This window comes from Pelecanus crispus, chromosome 5, assembly GCF_030463565.1.
Source record: "Pelecanus crispus isolate bPelCri1 chromosome 5, bPelCri1.pri, whole genome shotgun sequence".
Lineage (NCBI taxonomy): Eukaryota > Metazoa > Chordata > Aves > Pelecaniformes > Pelecanidae > Pelecanus > Pelecanus crispus.
Genome location: NC_134647.1, coordinates 53129685 through 53150776, shown reverse-complemented (window position 1 = coordinate 53150776; position 21092 = coordinate 53129685). Strand labels below are relative to the sequence as shown.

Below are 21092 nucleotides of genomic sequence, written 5' to 3'. Positions count from 1 at the left end.
CCCCCCGCCCCCAGCTCCATCGCCACGGAAACACAGGGCTCTCCCCACGTTCTAGAAGATGTCCGCCCTCCCTCCCTAGCCCCACAAGGCTCTGACCCACATCTCCCCACAGCATGCACCTTCCCAGGAGAGCAACCCCACAGATCTTACCCAGCCCCAGCCCCACTCCCCTTTGCCCTCCTGCAACCCCCCCCAAATCAGGAGCCTCAGAGAAGAAAGAAACAGGCCAAGGCGATTTTTTTTTTTCCTCCCCTAATAGCAAAATATATTTCAACTGCTGTAATACAGTAGGTTATAAACAGCTCTTCTGCGTGACAGAACACGGTACAGGTTGCATACAGGGAACCGCTGGTGCCAGGGCCTGGGCACACAGCAGCGCGCGGTGGCCGCTGGGCCGCCCTCCGCTTGCGTGCCTCTCCCCTGCCACTGCAGGCGAAGGGGCAGCGATGGCTTCTCCTCGCCGGCTGCAAGCGCAGGGAGAAGAGGCGAGGCTGAACTCGGCTGGCTCGGAGGTACTGCAGGGAGCCGGTTCATAACCCTGATGCTGCAGAGCGCATGGGCTTGCTTGCAGCTCACGCTGGACCACCAGCCCATCTACATTCAGAAGGTGGGAGGTCAAACAGTTCAGTTTTCCTTTAGCGGGCATACTGAGTCACATCAACCATGCCATTTCATTTAAAAAAACCAAATGCATCAGGATTTCAACCCCTCCCACCACAGCACATAGCACATGCTGTCACAGGATAGCACTTAGCTCAGATGCAGGACTGCCTCACCTCTGAAGGCTGGAAGCCAAATACCCCAACAGAAAGGGCGTACTAGGCATGAAGACTCTGCACAGGCTGTCTTCCTGAGAAGAAACTGTTATCTGCATTAAAACCGGGACACATCTTACCATATTAATACTGATTTTTGTGATGTTATTGAGTAAGGAGCTGCAGCTGTACTGGCTGCCACTCAAAAGCTGGAGGCTTCCCACCTCAAAACTGAGGGAGTTACCATGGAAGCAAGCTGCACAATCCTTGTGTTGGAAAGAACCACAGAAAACAGTATATACTGTTATTAAGAACTTGCAAAGGGCAGGTTGTGAACCTTAGCATCCTCATCATTGACCAGAACACCATACTGCCAGCTCTGACACTCACAGCCTAAGAAAACTCAAAAAACATGGTGTAACTGACTCTAATTAAACAAGCTGTGTGCTAAAGATTTAGTATTTCCCCTCCAGTACTCTTGAGAAAAATGAAAATAAGCGCACATTCAAAAGTAATTTAAAAACAACAATGAAATGGAAAGTAAACCAAATTGTTAATGCCCTGACAAGGCTAAAAACCTCAGCCTGTCAAAAACTAAGACCAGTTCCAACAGCTGAGCATCCCTTTCTCATTGCCTTTTGCTTGCCAGATGCTCATCAGGCTTCAAACACTGAGGATGCTGATGCAGAAAATGCTGATATTCTTTATTAGGAATATGCCAGTGCTTGCTGTGAGGGACACAACCAAAACTTGGCACAAAGTGCCATGATTTGATCTCCTTTTGAGAACACTGAAAGAAGTAGCAAGACCTGACACAGGCATCAAGATGCCAAATCAAGTCCCTAATCCATCAGACCCTATTTGAGTGCAGTTACATCTGTACATAAGTGTTCTGAGCACCACAACTAAACAGTACTGGACTGGATTTCATCCTATACTAAGGAGGTGACAAAGCTGTTTGGCCAAAGGGTGGGGGTTTTTGTTTGTTTGGGTTTTTTTTCCCAAAAAGGAAGCTTAGTTGCTCCAGCACTTCTGTCCCTTCTTCCCACAAAAGGTATGGTGAAAGATTCAGGATTAATCCTAAACTGAATGAGGATAAAGTAATTCATTTCATTCTCAGGGTTTTACATGCTAATACTGCCAAGTTTGAGTGTATACATGAACCCCTTCCCCTGAAATTAACCCAACTGTTTCAACAGACAAGTTCTAGTAGGAGATCTTTTCAGGGGAGAGCCACATACCCAAACACTGTGTCAGGTCAAACTTGCCAAATACAATGTCCTTTCTGAAGAGTGGAATTCCTTCTTACAGAAAACCGGGAAGAGTTTAAGTATTGCCTAGCTTTCATGAAATTACTTGTGACTCAGGTTAGTAAAAATAGAAGCCCAAAAGATAGTCTTAAGTGGATTGGGAGACAAGTCCAACAACAGCCCCAATGCTACTGGCATCAAATACCTAGGCTGTAGGTCAGCAAGGAAAAGCTGTTACCAAAAAGTGCCAATAAGGAACATTTGAGTAATTCAGAAATCCCTGTGACCAAAGTTAAGGTACCTCCATCAGGCTGCCCTCCCTCTCCAACGAAGGGAGCTGCAATTCCAGTAAAACTGGAGAGATACATACCCAGATACTATGCAAGTTCCCTTTTGTGCTTAGCACCTGACAGAACAAGGAAACTGAAGGGACTCTGCCTAATTAATAGATATTGAAACACCAAATTCACATAACACTTCTCCCTTTAGCAGTGTGTATGGGAGGATGTCCTACCTCTTCAGAAAGAGGAGGGCAGTACCTAGGAAACCAACCTTTACCTGAAGTCCCCACTGACATCAGAGCAGACACAGGCAGATGAAAAAGCAGCTCTGACTCCAGCCACTGTGTCAACCCTCATTTCCCACAGACAGTGTTAAAAGCGGCTACAATACACATTGGCAAGAGCACCAAGACATGCTGGCATATTGAACTGGACATAGCCATTTCAGATGAGAATGTGCCATGTACCTGTAAAGTTGATTGCATTTTCTTACAGTTGGGTCGTAGTATTTCAAATCTTTCGCACTAAAGAAAGCCTTAACAACTTGTATACCTTAAAGCACCTGCCAAATTAAAGCCAAAGCTCTTTTACAAGTTAATTGTGTTAAAAGAATTGATTATCTGGAGCAAGAGAAAGGAAGAACTACAAGAAAAACTATTCCTGAGGTCACAAGGGCCTTCAGAGAACAAAAATGCTGTAAGTCAGTTGGGAACTTAATGAATACAGAGAAAACAAATTTTCAGTGTAAAAAGTCGTATAAAGACTGCACACACCGCGCCCTGCTTCTGAACCTGATTCTCCAATGCAGCCAGAAGTAAACTGACAATCCCCTCTCCCTCTGCCCATTTTAAAATACTAGGCAGCCAACACACATAGAACGCAGTTCAACGCCATCCAGGAATACTTTGGCTATTTTCAGAGCAAGGAGGCAAATATCCTGTTGCTCTACCACTTGTCCGTGTCATAGCAGCAGACAGGATCACAAAGAATAGAAGTTTTGTAGACATCCTGTTACCAAAAGGGAGAAAAGAATTGCAAAGGCATGGCTAAGGAAGATGGACGAACATCAACAATGAGCTACCAGCAAATCTGACTAGACTATCTATTGTCCAGAAGAGCAGCAACTTGGGGGACCCCTGGATGAGTAGGATTCCAGCAGACTCCACCTTCAGCTCAATGTTTTGCTGGCATGGAAATGGCTCAAAGTAGGACAGCACGTAGTACATGCTGCCTACGAAAGCTGTGGCAATCCAGGTCAACTGGTTTGCCTCAGTAACATTTAAAAAATTACAGTTTCTCCCCAATAATCAGGAGGCACAACTTCCTTTAGAAAAAGTCCGTAGTGAGTTAAGTCATTGGTCCAAATACTTGGAGGACAACTCTGATCTTCTGTGACGATGACATGGCCAGAGCATACGCTTTTTACATCTTCATATGACACGACCATGAACGTGGTTTTAAGTAGTCCAGCAACGTGGGCTGCAAAACATGGAGAAGCAGCAAGTTAGTCACAGGTCAACAGCACCAGCTGTGGTATGGTCTGCTGAAGTCAAACTTCCCTAAGAGGAAAGATCAAACTGCATTTTCACATCCTGCAACCCTATTCTTATCCTCACTAAACAGTGTGTGGAAGTGTAGCTACAGTCACAAGCAGCTGTTTGCCTGCCATGCGCCTTAACCCTAGTTCTGACACATGAGCTAAATGCTGTGTTTAGTAGCATATTGCATCAATAAGCCAGTCATTTACAATGACAAACTCTTAATTGAGGAGAATCAAACTTAAAACAGAGTTTGCTTGAAGATACCTTTGATTAAAGCTGAAATCAACTAGCACAGCAAGAAGTTTTATGTAGGACAGCATCTGATACCAAGAAAATCCGTTGTAAGTCAGAGAAAGTAACACCAACAAAACCCAAACTGGCCATTTATAGGCAACCAGTTCTCACTGCCACCCACTCTAGCCTGGGAGAGGCACAATAGGCTCAGTTTTTGCGGGCCTCCTAGAAGAGCTTCTCCTGACCTCATCGGCCAAGTGCTGCAGTTCCATTCACACAGCCTGACTGGCCTAGCATACTCTCAAGTAGTAGCTTATGTCCTCAGAGATGTGGGAAAAACACCATCAGTTTCAAGTAGTGAAATACCATCAGCACAGAAAGAGCACTAATGAAAGCACTTTTGTTAGAGAAAGCTTTTCTAGATTCTCTACAGTTTCTAGGCTAAAAAACTCCTTGTGAACAGCACATTGCCAGAAAGGCTCGTGCCATTTAACACCTGCCCTGTCCCCACAGCAAGAAAAGACAGGCCACTTGCGTGGTCAGTTATCCCACAGGAAAGGTCAGTCACTCACATTTTCCGTAGGGCAGTACTGGCGGGCATACCACTCCTGGCTATAGAGGCAAATGATGACACCTTGGCCCAGGAAGAGGGATGTCCACATGATCACGTTCCAGATGGGCCCTTTCCGACGGTCATTAAGGATGAAATTGAAGACCACTGGAAAGAGGTGAAATGAGAAGCATCGTTCAGAAACAAACTCGGGATTAAAGAATCAAAGACCAACTGACTTCACTGGATCTTTCCCTCCCTTCACTTAACCTCTGGAGCAACAAGCCTGCTCTGTGAAGTCAGCATAGTGCAAGAAAATCTGATTATGCTTGGCAGTACAGCAAATACTATCAATTGATTCCGACATTTACTTCCTATAGGTTTGCCAACAAGCTGGCTCAGCTGTACGCCTCTGGGCATCAATATTGTTTGTGTTACCAAGACATAGTGGCAGAGGTGGCCTATAGTTTATTAGAGCCCTCTAACTCAATTCTACTCAAAACCCAAAATGAAGTGCAAGAACTTGAACTTCTAAATGGCATCTTTTCCTCACTGCAGTAGCAACGTAATACTTGTCTTACGCTATGACTTTAAAGAGGAAGACTTCCAACCTGCTGACACACAGCAATTCAACTAAGGCTTGGCAAAGAGAAAGCAGTGCTATTAAAATACGTATAGTATTTTGTACAGATGAACAGCAGTATATCACATATAGCTCTCCTCTTCATCAACACCTTGCTCATCTAAGTTCCAAGCTTGCAAACCCAGTGGGTGGGTGTGCATATCTATCTATATATAGATATATTTACTGAGCTACGTAGCTGCAAAAATCCATTCACAAAGTTTGGACCTACAGTTGCAACTCTTGGATGAGAAACATTTCTGTGTTTTAGTGTCTAAAGAATCAATGGCATCATTATCAGAAGGGCAAAGCATATTTGTTTAAAAAAAAAAAAAAAGCCACAAAACCCACAACTCATTCATATACACTCTCCTGAGAACTTACCTCCAAAGCATGTAAACAGGCAAAAGAGAACTGGATAGAAGTAGCCAAAGCAGACACTCAGAACATATTCATGCACAGCTGCTGATACTGTGAAGACAGATAGCATGGCTGCTGCTTTGAACTTCTTACCAAAAAACTGGAAGAGAGAAGAATACCAAGTATCATAAAGCTATTCTGCTGTGGTTTTAGTTTGGTTGTTTCAACATTGTTTTGGTTTTGGGTTTTTTGTTTGGTGTTTTTTTGTGTGGGTTTTTTTTTTTTTTTTTAAAAACACCTGAGCTAAAAACACCTCTACCAGCCAAGAGGTATACATGAAATACTAAGTGCTTTACAGAGTACCTTGCATTGTAGGTGTTTTAGATCAGGCATATTTCTGGTTTCCTCCATAAGTACTCAGGTTGAGCCCACTCATGAAATATCTACCATAGCTCATCAAAATAGTGCACCATGAGTTCAGACTGCTGAGTCAATCCTTACACTCTTAGGTCTCAGACCCACATTTTGCACACATTAAGGGCCTGGAAATGAGCAACAGATCTCTAAAAAGCACAGTGGCTACCCACAACAGCTGAAGCAAGACATTTTTGTGCTTCTCAATGGACAATGACACTGCATCTTGACAAATGTACTGTCTTGCTCTGTGGTTAAATGTTGAATTAACAAAAAGAATACATTGGCTTGTTACTCACCCAAAGGAAGTCCCTGTAGGCATAGTAATAGAGCCAGTCATGTACTACCACGTTCCAGGTTCGGTAGTAGTTTGCATAGGAAGTAGAGTTCCACCAGTCCTGAAAGCACAGTTGAAAGAGTATAAATCTAATTAAGCATAAAACATTCTACAGGTCTGTTAGATATCAAGGTGAAAAATATCGATCAGAATAATACCACGCTAATATAACAAGTTGCACTGTGAAATAATACATTACATTGCACTTTCAATTCTACTCTGTATATCAAAGTTTGGTTTTATCCCAAACTGCAGTGGCTGAAATTATCAAAGAATAAAGAGACTGATAACAGACCTATTGGGTAGGTCTGGTGGCTGGTTCTGTTTGTGCACAGGGTACATTACTTTAAAAACAATTCAGACTGCCAAGTAGAGATCAGATCTGTTCTACAGCACAGCAACAAACTTCAGCCCCAACAGTATAAAACAAGCAAAACCCTGTGCATGCTTTGTTTGGTAAAACAATATTCCATTTCCTCCTCTTTCCTTTTCATTAGGAAAAGGAATTTCAGAAGTTTTATAAACTATAACTCCTGCTTCTTACCTTGTAGAACATCCTATCTGCAAAGCGCAGCATCTCAGCAAATGCGTTAAGCCAACAATGAAGGAACGCAAAGAAAACCAGGAGGAGAATCAGTACACCTAGAAACAAGGTAGATTCAGACAGGTTTTGTAGTGTTTTCTCTTAGCTATAAGCAAGAGCATGTAATGCAGTCAAGAATGTTCTTATAGGCACTGACACAGATGAGCTTTGTGCTACCTATACAAAAAAGTAAAAGTATTTCAGTTTCTCACTACACCAGGTCATGCTTACCCCAGAGGGCAACAGCAAGGTTCCCACAGAGCCTAGAACTTGACTTTGAAGACAGTGAAATTCAAACCCAAGCTTTTATTTTGCACTGCTGACTCTAAAGTTTAACACGGTAACGCTGAAGTCTTCCCCCAAGACCTGCTTTGCTGATCTTTGCCTATCATGAATACATCTCATATGAAGCACTTCCCCACCCTTCCGCCTCTTCCATAAAGACAGTCACTCATGAATCCAGGTCTCACCTGGCAGAATGGAATTGAAGATGCAGAGGACCAGCCCTCGAAGATTGAAGGTTTCTTGACTACTGTTGCGAAACTGAGGAATGCAGAGTCTCACAAAGATGTAGTAGGCATAGAAAAGTGAACCAAGCACCTGGAAGAAACCCAAAATTCTGAATCCATTAGAGAAATGCACAATTAACACATCACCACTTCACAGCTCTAGGAGAGGAACAGCAGCTGCCAACACAAGTCAAAGTAATTTATTTTACATTGCTGCTAACAAACTTCCCAAAGGGTGCAGGCAGAAAGTAAGCCACAGCCACCTCTGTAGCATGTTGACAGCCAGTAGCCAAAATCAACTTGTCTTTTCTACTACAGCAGCTCTAAGTTTCTCCTAGTCCTATCAACTCAGAAGCTATGACACAAGATTTATGCCAATGCCAAAGTAAGGGGGGGAAGTACCCTGTGATCTAGGCCCAAGACAAGGGCAGAAATAATTGAAAAATACTTACTGTGGTTAAATCTAGTATTAAAGCTTAGTTTTCTTCTATCCCAAAGGAGATGTCTACAGGCCAAATCACCTCAGTCCTTCTCTGGCTCATGAACCCATGAGCATGGGTTCTGGAAGTTGAGATCAAAATGCAAGCCACTGCTTTAAATATTCTTGACTGCTGTAAGCCAGGTGTGTGCTTTGTCACCCTCTTTTGTCAAAGAGCAAGCAGCCAAAGGCCTTTCGCACTTTGTCTTTTGTTTGTTGTAGTTTTGTTTTTTTTAAAAACATGAATGCACTATGTGACAGTAAGAGTTTCAATCATGCAGACAAAGCCATTACTTGGAAACACATCCACAAGAAGCTATTGAAGCTCATGTCCAGACAGATGTGAAGATCAGGTCAGCCTTGAGCTCAAACAAGCCCTGAAGATGTGGACTCCAGGCCTCATTATTTCAAAATTGGTCTGAATAGCTGCAGACAGGTAGCTGTGCCACTGCATTACAATATAACATCAGTGTAAAGAAAGAAGGCCAGAGAATGGATATTGCTCCACACACACACAAGCAACTTTTGTTTGTATGGAATGGAATCTAAAGGCTTATTTAAGCAAGGAATTTTTTTTTTTTTTTTTGACACAACCATTAGTGCAGCAAGATCACTTTCTTTTTTTAATCACTAAAAAGTATTATTTTCCAGTAAACCCACACCAAGTAAACAGCAATTTAATGCCAAAGGGAGAACTAACTGTTCAACAACACAGTTTAGATGATCTCTGAAAGCACATTCTTCAGAAAGGTGCGCTACTTACCTGTGCAAACTTGGTAGCTACATAGCCCCATCTTATCATGCGATTCCTAGGAAAGAAAGAATGCATGATATCATATCTAAATAGGACCTCAGAGCAGCAAAAACCTCTCTTCAATTAGTGATTTTACTGACCTATATTCTGAAAAAAACCCAAGTTTTTCAAATTCAAGTTCTTATCTCTTGACATCCAGCAAGAGGTATCTGCCCAAATTGCTGGTCCCTCACTTTCAACTGCAGCAGGACAACTACGGCAATTCCATACATGGAAAAGTAACTTGGGGGCAGCATTATGCAATTATGCAGGAGGTGGTGATCTGTCCCTAAAGGACTGCTGAGTTGACACTGTCAAAGTGCAACCCAGCAAAATACAGAAAAGTGTGGGAGTTCCCAGTTTTAAAGGCTTCAGCCTACCTCCTCAAACTCAAGAGACAGGGCTGCTTATTAGCACTGCATAAAACAACGCACAAGCCTACCACAGGAACTGTGTATCACTAGATATTTAGGAGCAAGTTCTTAATTTGTTTCACTTCAAGTTCACTTCCCAAAGAAATAAAACCAGAAGTGTAAAGTCAAAATACTATTAGCATTAGAGTGAGTTTTCATGACCATGTCCTGCTCTTGCCAGGTTACTGACTTAACCACATCTTTATGAAAGCTCTAACTCATAAATTGAACAGATCACATTATTCCAGGATGCTCAACATTGGCTTCAGTTTTTAGGCTACTTCAATGTTCTATTCGTGTTGCTCACATTACCTGGGATAGTTGTCTCTGTAGATGAGGGTGGGAGCAAAGAGGAAGTACAGGTATTGAGAGATTCTGGGAATAGGTACTGTGCCTGGAAGAGGGGGAAATAAAAAAAGAACACTCTACAATCTTTCTGTTTACTGAAGGCTCAGTTTCCCCAGTAGCCTTTCACAATGTACAACCCTTATGACCTCAAAAAAACTAGTCTGAAACTAAAGGTATGGGATTTGCAGAGAATAAAACAGACTAGACTTATCAGATGGAATTGCCCCCCATAAAGCATAGTTAACAAGTGAGGGTGACCAACAGGTAGTGCAGTGCTAACACCCAGTTATCATATTTCCTTTCCTCCTAGAGAACATGAAGCTGTAAGGCCTGTATCAACACATGGGTTCATGTTCAGCTCTGGCATGCCTTGCTGAAAGAGCTTCTGTGCTTCTATAATTGTCATTTCAACAACAGCACTGAACTGGGTGTGTGCAGGCAGCCTCCGCACACCTTTTTCTCCTAAAAGGGGAAACAAGGAGACCTGCTGAAGCAAGACTTAAGACACAGACATGACTTTGACCTGAACAATCTAGCTCATTGCCTATTAACAAATGAAAAGGTTCAGGCTGAAATTATGATGCAGAAGGTCAACCTAGAGCCTCATCACCTGCCCATCTAAAGTCATGTCCTGGTTCCAGCTGGAATAGAGTTAATTTTCTTCCTAGTAGCTGGCACAGTGGTGTGTTTTGGATTTAGCAGGAAAATAATGTTGATAACACACTGATGTTTTAGTTGTTGCTAAGTACTGCTTATGCTAGGCAAGGACTTTTCAGCTTCCCATGCTCTGCCAGGTGCACAAGAAACTGGGAGGGGGCACAGCCAGAATAGTTGATCCAAACTGACCAAAGGGCTATTCCATACCGTATGACATCACGCTCAGTATATAAACTGGGGGGGGGGGTTGGCTGGGGAGCAGCGATCGCTGCTTGGGAACTGTCTGGGTATCAGTTGGCAGGTGGTGAGCAGTTGCATTGTGCATCACTTGCTTTGTATATTATTATTATTACCATCATTACTATTTTACTTTATTTCAATTATTAAACTGTTCTTATCTCAACCCAGGAGTGTTTCTCACTCTTACTCTTCTGATTCTGTCCCCCATCCCATCGGGGTAGGGGGAATGAGCAAGCAGCTGCGTGGTGCTTAGTTGCTGGCTGGGGCTAAACCACGACAAGTCACCTACTCAAATCCTACCTCTCCAATTCATGAGGGCAGCTCAAAGCAATGGAGGGAAAACACGAGCTGGTTATGCACTGCTGTCAAAAAAAGTAGGGCAAATTACTCACTGGACTTGTCCTTTACAGAGGACAGGACTCTGGGTACATTCTCCCGGACAAATGAATGAGCCTTCATAACAAGACGAACCTGTAAGACCGAGATAATATCAGTTTAATATTCTTACTTTCTCAACTTCCCAATAAAGACCGGATCAAGCATTTTAAGGCAAAACTTTCAATACCTTGTTTTCTCTCCAATTTACCCCTATTACAAGGAAGGGGCTGCTTCCCCTGCCTACAAGTCTGTTTAACTGACATGAGTTTAAAACACTGCAAGTTGAAACGTGCAGTAACAATCATGACTCAGGAGAGTCAAAACACATCTCATTCACAGGACCACAGCATACACAAAGACCCTGAATCACACCAGTAAGTCACTAACCAATTAACACTAACTTAAAATTGAAGCAAAACACCCCACCTCTATCCATTTCAATAGGCCAGTATGTTTCAAAGTCTTGAAACTGACTCCTTAAAGTTAGATGTGTTCTACAGCAATTACCACTACATTGGAACAAGGTGGTGCCACACATAAACAGTCCCTGAAGGACCAAAAGGAGGGCTAGTCCAAAGTTAATTCTCCAAGCCTACACTCTCATCTCTGACCATCTTTGTTTTAACCTGATGGTCTGACCAGTCCTCCATACTCTTGCACTCTTCCCCCAAAAAAGAAAATTCCACTTTCAATAAAGTTCTGACTACAAAGACAGTTGCTTCTTGGGAACAGAAAGGGAAACAGGAACCAGTTGTTGACTGTGTATTTGCGGGGTTTTTTTGTGGGGTTTTTTTTTTGTTGGGTTTTTTTTTTTTTTTTTTTTAAAGAGGAATGTTACAGCTTCCTCATGAACTATGGCACAACAGGTTCTTAAAATTGGTTTTAAGCTTTTAGCATCCACAAGACAACTAGAAATAAACGGAATTTCAGCCTTGAAGTACGTTCAGAAAAAACCCACAGTAAAATCTTAAATACAGGGTAAAAAACCCAAGTGGTTTCCAGGTCAAAATGAAGTTTACTATCTACTTTTTCGCATTAGACTTGCTGCATGTCAGTCTGTCTTCAAGTCAAAGACAGACTCCATCCATAGCCCTGGCTTAAATTAACGAATAAAAAGCAACACTTGACTCCTTAGGAAAAAGGACCCTTTCCATTTTGAAAACAAGATTCAATATATCCAAAGATACTGGGTAAGGACCTACCTGCTCCAGTATTACAATAAAACGGGAAGCCGGAGGCAGGGCATATGATACAGCAACATAGGTTGGTCCAAATCCAAGCCCAGCTGTTTGGAAGAGCGTGAACAACATCCCATAAAAGAGAGAGTGGAGTACACGATGGGAGGAACTGCAGTAGCCTTGGGCCCACCAGACGAAAAGGTTGTATGGAACAGTAACTGTGGCACAGAACATGCACAGCCAAGTACAGAAGACAACTGGGAACTTTCCAAAAACAAAGATCAAGAGATCAAAGCCTAGGACCAGCCTAGAAGGAACAAGGAAAGAGACAATATTCAGTGTCCACTGCTTCATTATAAATACTTCTACTCCACTAAGTGACTACAAAATGCAAAGCTTCCAGATCATGAGTGTTTGACAGCCTAGACAGAAGTGACTGTGGCAATTTCCAGCTCAGAAACAGAGGGCTGTCTGTGGCAGATTTAAGTGACCACCCACAAGCACATCAGAAAATAAGAGATGAAGGACTCATGCCATCAGTGCTGTCAGGCACAGCTTACCTACAAATCCCACAGGGCTTAAGCACATCTTTAAGATCAGCATTTGCTTTAAGAGTATGCTCAAGCTCATCCCTGCTAAGAACAAGCACGTGACTGAACGATCCACTGCTGAACCAGGGTCCAAAAGAGCTTTTGGGGAACACTCCCAGGACATCATCACTATTAAGTTACAAATTGGTTCTTCCCAGGAGTTTAACACCTGAAGAGGCTTTTTCCCCACCTCTATAGGCATGAGGCGTTCTAACATCCAGCACTCAAACCTAATTTAATCTTGCTTTGTGAAAACTGTAGGCATTCCACATGGATTCAGTTTACAGGTCACCCAGAAGGCTTAGGGTCATTGGATGGTCAGTCCAAATACGTCCATGTGGTGTGCACCAGGCACTTTATTTCATTAATCAAGCTTAAAACATAAGGACATAAACAAAAGGATGTTCAACCTTACTGGCTATCAAAGTCACCAGAGCTTACTCCTACACATAAGCAGCTCTTCTAAACCAAGGTCAGAGGAGAAGGCAGTACAGAGTACACCAACACAATTTATTTGTTCTCATGTGCAAGCTCAATTGCAGACTGGATCCAAATTATCACATCTAGCTGAGAACATAGCAATGATTTTTTTTTTCTCTTTTTTTTTTTTTTTAAAGTCAGAGAATCCAGCCCTGTTAGTTGATTTTAGAGGTAAATACCTATTCTACCCCAATGTCCATACACTATTAAGTTACGTTTAGCTAAATGATATTCTATAGTGCATAAGCCTGTTCATAAGAACCTAGACAAGAGGGACAATGATTATAATCAAGACACAGCTCTAGTTTTGTACAGACAATCAGCAAGATAAACCCGTAATCCTACTTGCGTCCATGGGATACAACTTGCCAGAAAGATAATATTTAAAGCAACAAGCAAGTGTGAGGAAAGCAGTCTTTCACAATACTGTTCAGAACTGGCTACCTGCAAAGCACAATCTTAACAGAGGCTGTGCCAATATCCTTGAGATTCCCCCCCCCCCCTCCCCCCCCAGAAAAAACAAAAAGTTCTATTTTTATTTATGTACAAGTACAGTGTTCCAGAACTTTCAAACAGAGGAAGGACTGCTGAAGCATTTGAAGTTTTTATAAACACAGTCCTCCTTGAAGCAACACAAGCAGCTGAAAGCTACTGTTTCATTAAATAAATTCAACTAGAGCAGTCCACATTCAGTGATGACCCCTCCCTTTTCCCAGCCTTGTGATGAACTAAGCACATTAGGCCGAACTGTGCTGGCCGTAATTCTCATGCAATACACCAATCTGTAAGATCTTCCTAACATCTAGCTATCTGATTTGAAGTTACCATATCCCCTCAACAGGAATTCCAGCATATATTTTAAGTATGTCAAGTTGAAAACCGCCCTTCTAACAACATCTCAAGGAAGAATTCCCTCTTCTTTCTGCACCATTCTGCAGCTTCATGTGCCTCTGGTGTTTTGGAAGTAAGCATTTCCCAGCTCTGGTCCCTGTCCTTCCAAAGCATTCTTACCTTCCTTCATCAATGAAGTCTACTAAAAGTGTGCTGAGGATGAAGACAATGAGAAGAGCGATGAACATGTGGTAGATCGTCCTGATGTGACTCACTTCAAACAGCTCACTAGGGGAGAGATTCAGATGCTATCAGGCCATTTGCATAGCACATCACACCTCCAGTATTTTAGCTTTCAAAGCGTTTCACAGTAAGGAAAGATGATATCACTGCCATCTCAATTCAAAAGGCGCACAATTTGGGTGCCAGTCTACTCGGACACTTCCTCAGTTTATCCTCAAAGGATAATTAGCCATTATCTTAGTGGCACTGAGAGGACTGTAATTAAGGTTTACATTCAGGAAGCCTGCAAGCTGTAGTAGAGATGTTTTAGAAAGATACAGAGAAGCTTAAACAGATTAGTCCACTGGGGTTTGAAAATAAGACCGTGGGTGGTGGTGGGGAGAGTACCTCAAAGCAAAGGTTAGTTAGCTTGCTATCAAGGGTATTTTCAGTCAATTTAAAGGAAAATGTGAAGTTAAGTTACTCACTCCAAGAGGGACCTTCTGGCAGTAAAGATCTTCCCATGTTCTGGAGGAGCCCTCAAGGTCCTGCAAACAAAGAGAACATTTGAGACAAGAAAAGAAACAAGGCTTCCAGGAAATATAACCTTGTTATAGGAACAGCTTAAAACTGACTTACCTGGCTTTGTGCAGTTCCTTCTCTGAGCAGGAAGCTGGGAAGAGGGAGGCTGAAGACGAGGAGTCCAGGAGTACTGATTTTGCTACCAAACTGTTCACAAACTCTGTGAAGTGACTGTCTACTTCCTTCATGAAAGCTGGCTTCAATTGCTGATAGAGTAAAAACACAGAAGAAAGTTGTTTAACTGTCTGGATACATTTTCATAAAATATTTATATTCCTTTTTATCCTGGAGCAGGACAGAGCAAGGCATCAAGAGAACATTGCTGTACCATCTGCCAACAGCTGGAGCCAACTTGGACAAGACTGGGGCTTATCCTGGCCTGTTCACACACCTCAGGCCAGAGGACTTTGAATAATGTTTATCTTCTCTATCAGATGCAACACAGAGGAGCAAAGTAAACATACTGATCTTCACATACACATCTAGAGTGGCAGGTATTTCACATATTTTATGGTGCCAAGAAGGTTGAGCTAAACTTAATACATGAACCCCAGAAAACATTTCTCAATTTTAACCAGTTACATCCTTAGCACACAAAACAAGTACAGCAAGATTTACTTTTTAGCCCATCTAGCATTATTGAGGGAGAAACGGACCTTCTCATGCTTGTGGCTAAGCAATCACCATTGATGTTCTCATGCATTAACACAGAAGCGATCTCAATGATGTGAATGCAGGAAGAAGGACCAAATTTACCCTTCCACCAATACCATTGTTTAGATGAAAACTTTCACATACCACTGAAATTACAGAACGCACAGAAAATCTTCACTAAAGCAACAAACAGGGTAACATTGCTAAGCATTAAGACTGAGCAGTGAGGCAAAACTAGTAGGCAGCAAAACTGAAGCTCAAGAATTCAGGGGATCAAATATCCCAGTTGAAATCTTCTACGTTCCCTTTTCTTCAGGCAGCTTTACACAGGTTATCTTCTCTATTACAGCCAGTTGTGACAAAGTTGCACCATTTTTAGCCTATTCATATTTTTCTTCTCTCATTTTATTAGGCAAAGGCAACTTCTGAAGCATCTGGTTTACTAGAGACCCTGACTTCTAAGGGTGCATGAGAAACCATCAATGAGCATCTCCCTCCAACATCTTTTTGGAAAAATGTACTGATACAGTGCAAAGAAAGGAGATAATCAGCTGTGGATAAAGCACAGGCCACCTTGTCAAAGAGTGCTTGCTTCACCTGATAAAGAGTTTCTTTTCTAGAAAGGAAAACATTACTTAACCCTACCAATAATAAGTTATCTAGACAAGGACTGTAATTCATCTTCAAAAGGCAGATTGTAAAATGCTAAGATGTTTTCATATCCCTTTTGTCTTGCCTGAAGACTAGCACATGCAATTCACTCCTGTATTTTCCCCATCTGCAATATAGTTGGATCTGCTATTTAGTCTCATAACATGAGCTTTCAAAGACCTGATCTCCCACACCCCAGGCAGAGTTTTTAAAACTAGATGCATTTAGAAGAAAATTAATAATAAAATGTTCAAAGTTACTTATTTCTGTGGAAAGTGCTACGCTGAGCTCTGGATAGCTCTCTGCTACAGTGCAAATTCTCTTACTCTATATGCAGAGAGGATCCTGAGATTTGCACAGTGGCATAAGTGTTATTCTTATGACTAGAAAAAAAGCATGCAAAATGAATTCCCTCGACGAAATAAAAAGGCAACATGTGTTCACTGTATTACAGCGGTAACTCTGGGAATCTAAAGATCCTAAGATCCCTGGCACTTCAGAAGACAGTGATTTATAAGCCTTCTGAGAATTCAGTTCCATAACTTCAAGTCCTCAGACACCAAAGGGTTTTCCCAATACTTGAGCCTAGTGATGAAGCACAGCTGAAAGCTAACCCCTGAGTTCCTGAACCATAAGGCTTTCTAGAATGCTCCGCCAGATAGCCATAATCTTCAGCACAGGAAATAGGCAAGTTTCAAGAAATTACTTAAAACCTAATTGCATACCGTGTTTTGGTTTTTCATGCAAGTGTCTATTGGCAACATTTGGCTAACCATCCTTTTGCCTGGGATTTTTCAAGTTTGCCTTCAGATTCAAGGCCCAAGTCTTCCTACATAATAACTACCTATTATTTCACCTACTCTTCCTACTGATTAGCTGCTTAAGAAACACATATGTTGCCCTGATCACATCCAGAATTCCCAACTGCTACCCACTTTCTAATCTTTAAGGCTGAAAAGTAACAAAACCAAGAAATCCATTTTCAAGGAGGGAAAGAGCGAGCCTGGAAGTTGTGCACAAAAACGATGCTTACTCAGAAAGGCATTTGTGATGCTTGAGCTCATTTGTCAGTAGGTGTTTATGTTTCGCTGCCTAAGTATTACACTAAAGAAAGCTGGAGCAGCATTGTTTTTGCTAAAAAGGAACAAGCACAAGGTCTAAGAAAAGAAGGAAAAGCCAGATAACTGAAACAGGATCTGTTAGCTCCAAGCTGCAGCAGTGATATGTTTGCCTCTTACACAGACCTCTTTCCACAGCTATGTTTTAAGGAGTCCATTTTCACTGACAGACGCTTGTCATCCTTGATACATCCTTCATTTTCCAAGCACACTTGGATTGATTTTATACAGTAGATCACCCAGAAAACTAAATTAAAAAGCCCTCCCTAAAAGCAAAACTTGTAACCTAACAAAATATATTAATAGATGATGTATTCTTAAAAAATGCTACAGTCTAATGCAACAACCACCAAGTAAGCAAGTTTAACTCTCTGGCAGGAAATACAAGACAATCTGAAATGAGACCACATAAACCCAGAAGACCCTGAAGTCAAGATGCATCAGAACTCTACATTCCTCCTGTTTCATAGTGGTCAGATCCAGAGAGATATCTTGAAACAGAAGCTGCAGTAGGACAAGGAGCAGATTACTATTTAACTTAAAAACATTTTTCACCTATTTGGCAGCTACCAGTATACAATAAACAAGCTTCACCAGTGCTTAATGAAACAGAAGCTCTTAGGACCTGGCTACTCTTAGATATTGCTTTTCTGGGAGGCAGAGAAGAAGATTGTCTTTGCAAGAGATGTGGACTTGTTCCTTTAAAAACAAGAAAAACACCCCCAAAAAAACATTGAGTACTTTGGAACTACACCCTGTAACAGAAGACAGTGGTGCTCTCTGGCACAGCCTGCTTTTACAGCATGCATGCACATATCCCTACCAAAAAAGTAAAATAGAAATTCCTGCTCCTCTTAGAGTGCTTAAATTTCCATGGCAAATAAAGACTATTCATTCCTACCAAACCCCTGTCTTTTTCTAAGTCTCTCCCCTTTTTTCAGCCTAATGTCCTCTCAGGAATAGCTTAACAGAAGTGATTTCCTTAAACTACCTCTTCCCATTAGTTAGCATTCTGCTAAGATTGCCTACTCCTAATACAACCCTCCAGGGCGGGTATCAACATATGCATGTGTTTGGATTGAGAGAGCAGGGCATGAGTTCTCATTAGATTAAATAAACTACAACTAGAGCATAGACCCTACAATAATTGTAATTCTGTACAACAAAAATGCACAACATATTGTGCTATATTATAAACACTCACTACTGCCATTCAAAGGGCAATCTACTTGAGCAATTACCAGAGTAACTGTTAGCACTCAATAAGGCAAGTGCATTCCACCCAGTCTCCAAAGAAATGAAACTTAAGGGAATACACCTCCCACCAGCCTTCACTATGACAGGGCATGGATACACAGATGGCCTTGTTGTAGCTTCCCCCCCACGGGGAGCACTTAATCAAGAGTTTCCTAAAGTATGCTTGAAGTCTCAGACAAGGAATTGGGCAGAGCCACTCAGCTGTCACCATCAAGTTTTTTTGTTTTAAACAAAAGAATCAGATCATTACAAAAACAAAAAGGACAGCAAGTATGAAAAGAATGCTATGCCATAGAAAGCAGACGCTAGCCAATAACTGATGACAAATCAGAGAAAGTTGAGGGAAGTAACCCTGTATGTTACTTACAAAGTTGCAAAAGCTCCCCAGCATTTCACTCATTCTAACAGATTTAGTAATTTCAGTCACTGAAACATGACAACATCCAGCCCTGACCAACTGACAGAACACACCATTCTCGGCGCAGTTTAGGATTAACAAAGGACTAGATTTTTCAGACTGGACTGCAGATGCATGAAGGCATCCTATGCATGAGCAAGGCCTAGCACCTACAAGTCCCATTTAAATCAGTGGGAGTTGTCAGTGACCAGCACTTTTCAGAAGTCAAGCATCTGTCTAGACCTCAGATATCTATCACCCAGAAGGTAAACTGCAATCCAAGTCTTTGTTCAGTGGTTCACTCAACAAAAGGGCCAGTTACTCCAGGAATTCTTAGGAATTTTGCAGTAGATGGAGGTTTTCACTTAGCCTTATAGCTATTATTGTAGCTTCGAGGCACGTTAAACAAATTTGCAAGCTGCCTAACTCAGGGTTTAAAACCTGAGCTCCCCACATTTTGGGAGAAGCTTTGGTAATTAAAGTGCCACTGCTTGTTTTCTTCAGTTCTCTTTGCAGGTAAGAAATCACTTTGTCTACAGACTAGTGTGTCTCAAAGCTTGTGGCCAGAAAAAAAAAAATTAGAAACGAGACATTCCTGAAGAAAGAAATCCAAGAACAAGTTGTCACCTTGCAACCAACTAGTGTTCCCTGGAACTTACAAAGCTACATGTGCTTAACAGTCAAAGCTTTCTCATGCAAGCACCTGTTACCAACATAGTGATTTGCAGTGGCTGTTTTGTCTGCAGAGAGAAAGATATGAGACTTGCTCTATCATGTCCTCAGTAAGAATCATTCAGAGAAGACAACATATGAAATAAAACTCAGAGCTGACTACTCCTAAAACTCAGCACGTTAGAGGAATTTCAGCACAAAAAGCAGCACACCCTTTGCAGAAGACATTTAAATACACTTTAGTTATATCTGTTATAAATTACACACCACCTACAGAGATGAAAAAAGACTTTTAAACAGGAAAACATCTCAAAGGTGCGAGATATTTTTCTGTCTTGTAAGTAGCCACTCCCTAATATTCACATAAGGGTGGCACAATTAGATTACTTCATCTTTATCACAGAATTCTCTGCAATAAAATGAAGCAAGAGTACAGGACTATCTGCCCTGAAGAACATGCGTGCTACAAAACAATGATTAACAAGGAGGGTGCAGTTCATTGTTAGCTAACTTAATTTAGTTTGGGCATAAATCACCTTAACATAAGCTAAGACAGAGACAGCTCACACAGATGCAGATGATATTAGAAATACCCAGTGCTATTTTCTTTGAGGATGTTGCTCACCAACAAAAGAAGCATGGAGATGGCCTTCCTCAGCATTGATCCCAATCAGGGCAACAGAAACTGTGGGATACAGGCTACACGCTGCCCTTTACTCAGTGGATAACAGGACACAGCATTTTAAAGACTAAACATGCAAGCAGGCTAGCTGATAATCACACTGCCAGAAGTTAGTGGTAAGGGCAGTTCCATTTTATTTACAGGCCTCAAAGTTCATTGCTATCTTCCGACTTCAACCTATTGGGGTCAAGTAAGACAGAACTGCATTTGATAATACTACCTCTCTTGTGCAAAGTCAGAAGAGAGGAGGAGAGAAAGAGGGCTGTATAAAAGTCCCTGCACTCAAGCTATGACTGAAGAGGGATATTTGCGTTCCAGGACTAGTGACTCTCCAAAAGACGTGCAGGGTCAATTATCCCGCTCCTCCCCACAAGCAAGCGTTAGAGTATATTTACCTCAGCTTCTGCTATTAGCTGCATTTTCCTTGTTATCACATGGTCGACATCAACCCGGCCTAAGGAAGGAAAGCAAATATTTAACATTTGCATTTTCAGTGATGGGAGCTGCATGTCTGAAAATACAGAAAGCACAACATACAGTAGCTGAGTCACTGATTTTTCATTAGTGCTTCTGACTTCTAATAAGGTCCCAGTAAGTTCAAAACTAAGCTGCAGGAAATTCATAAGCTATGACCAAGTATTTTAAACAGCCATTTAGGATCACAGCACTATAAAGGGAGTCAACAGCTGATAACATGCTGGATTTTTGAAAGTTTTATTTTCCATCAGCAACTCTACAAATCTTCCCAAGGTCCCTAAACATATTCAGCCTTGAAACAGCAATTAGAGCAACCCTTAGAAGGTCATATCCAAGTGTGCTGATCCTTTATCAGAGCTTTATCTTACACACAGTGAACTAGACATAAGAGCAGGTTGTCTGGAGGTCTCTACATTGCCAATAGACAAGGCAGTCAAGTCATGACTATCCGTAAAATATCATAACCAACTCCTGAAGACAGGCTAAATGGCAAGTAGGAAGGTTATCCTGCATTTAAACCTGGTTACTGCCACTCCTTTCAGCCCCCCCGGAGAAGTG

The 21092-nt window shown here is 41.8% G+C and overlaps 1 protein-coding gene across 1 annotated transcript; it reads right to left on the bottom strand.

Annotated features, from left to right (window-relative positions):
• Window positions 1-3708: 3708 nt before the first annotated feature.
• SOAT1 (sterol O-acyltransferase 1) lies at window positions 3709-20510 on the bottom strand. Its single transcript, XM_009477974.2, has 14 exons — window positions 20453-20510; window positions 14684-14832; window positions 14533-14592; window positions 14003-14110; window positions 11946-12228; window positions 10758-10836; window positions 9433-9514; window positions 8678-8723; window positions 7398-7527; window positions 6889-6986; window positions 6307-6405; window positions 5618-5753; window positions 4634-4779; window positions 3709-3765 (listed from the first exon to the last, which is right to left on the bottom strand). Exons 1-14 carry the CDS (start codon window positions 20474-20476, stop codon window positions 3709-3711), a joined length of 1497 nt encoding a protein of 498 aa, XP_009476249.2. The 5' UTR covers window positions 20477-20510.
• Between the last annotated feature and the right edge of the window lie 582 nt (window positions 20511-21092).